Raw genomic sequence first — 575 nt, 5'->3', positions numbered from 1 at the left:
GCCCGGTCTCACAGAGGTGTTTGCTGTGGTGGATCTCTATGGGCAGTGCGTGCAGGTGTCCATCACAGGGGCCACAGGGCCTGTGGACAACAGCCTGTCCACCAGCAACGCCACGGAGAAGTCCTTCCCCCTCCACTCTCCAGGTAATGAGCATGGGGGTGTGAGTGGCCTGTGTTCCACCCCAGAGCTGGGCATAGTGCAGCTGGGAGAGGCTCTCAGGCCTCCAGAGTAGCCCCAGTCTCCCCGCTCTCCAGTGCCTGGCATGGCCCACTGCTTCCATGGCACGTGGCGGGGGGTATGAGCTGCCCACGTTCCACCCCAGAGCTGGGTGCAATATGGCTGGGAGAGGCTGCTAGGCCTGCCTGTGGCCTAGCCCTGACCACCACTGACCTCTGTGTCCCGCACCCCCACCAGTGCCTGGTGTGGCCCACCGCTTCCATGGCAGCTGTGGGAAGAACGTGGCCTTCCAGGATGACGGGTGTCGGGCAGCACGGGTGGCCGGCTACTGCCACGGCATCGTCTTCAGCATGAAGGAGCTCAAGGTCGAGGAGGTCTTTGGGCTGCAGCCAGCTTTT

At 63.7% G+C, this 575-nt stretch overlaps 1 protein-coding gene across 1 annotated transcript in view; it reads left to right on the top strand.

Moving 5' to 3' along the window:
• Nucleotides 1-575, top strand: part of NEURL4 (neuralized E3 ubiquitin protein ligase 4) — an 18202-nt gene that overhangs the window by 9309 nt on the left and 8318 nt on the right. The window contains exons 15-16 of the mRNA XM_025193735.1: nucleotides 15-143; nucleotides 415-558. Coding sequence (XP_025049520.1) covers nucleotides 15-143; nucleotides 415-558 — 273 coding nt within the window. The remainder of the gene's footprint in view (nucleotides 1-14; nucleotides 144-414; nucleotides 559-575) is intronic.

Source organism: Alligator sinensis, unplaced genomic scaffold (assembly GCF_000455745.1).
Source record: "Alligator sinensis unplaced genomic scaffold, ASM45574v1 scaffold1488_1, whole genome shotgun sequence".
NCBI lineage: Eukaryota > Metazoa > Chordata > Crocodylia > Alligatoridae > Alligator > Alligator sinensis.
Note: the sequence above shows the minus strand (reverse complement) of the source record. Positions and strands in the feature narration are given on the sequence as shown.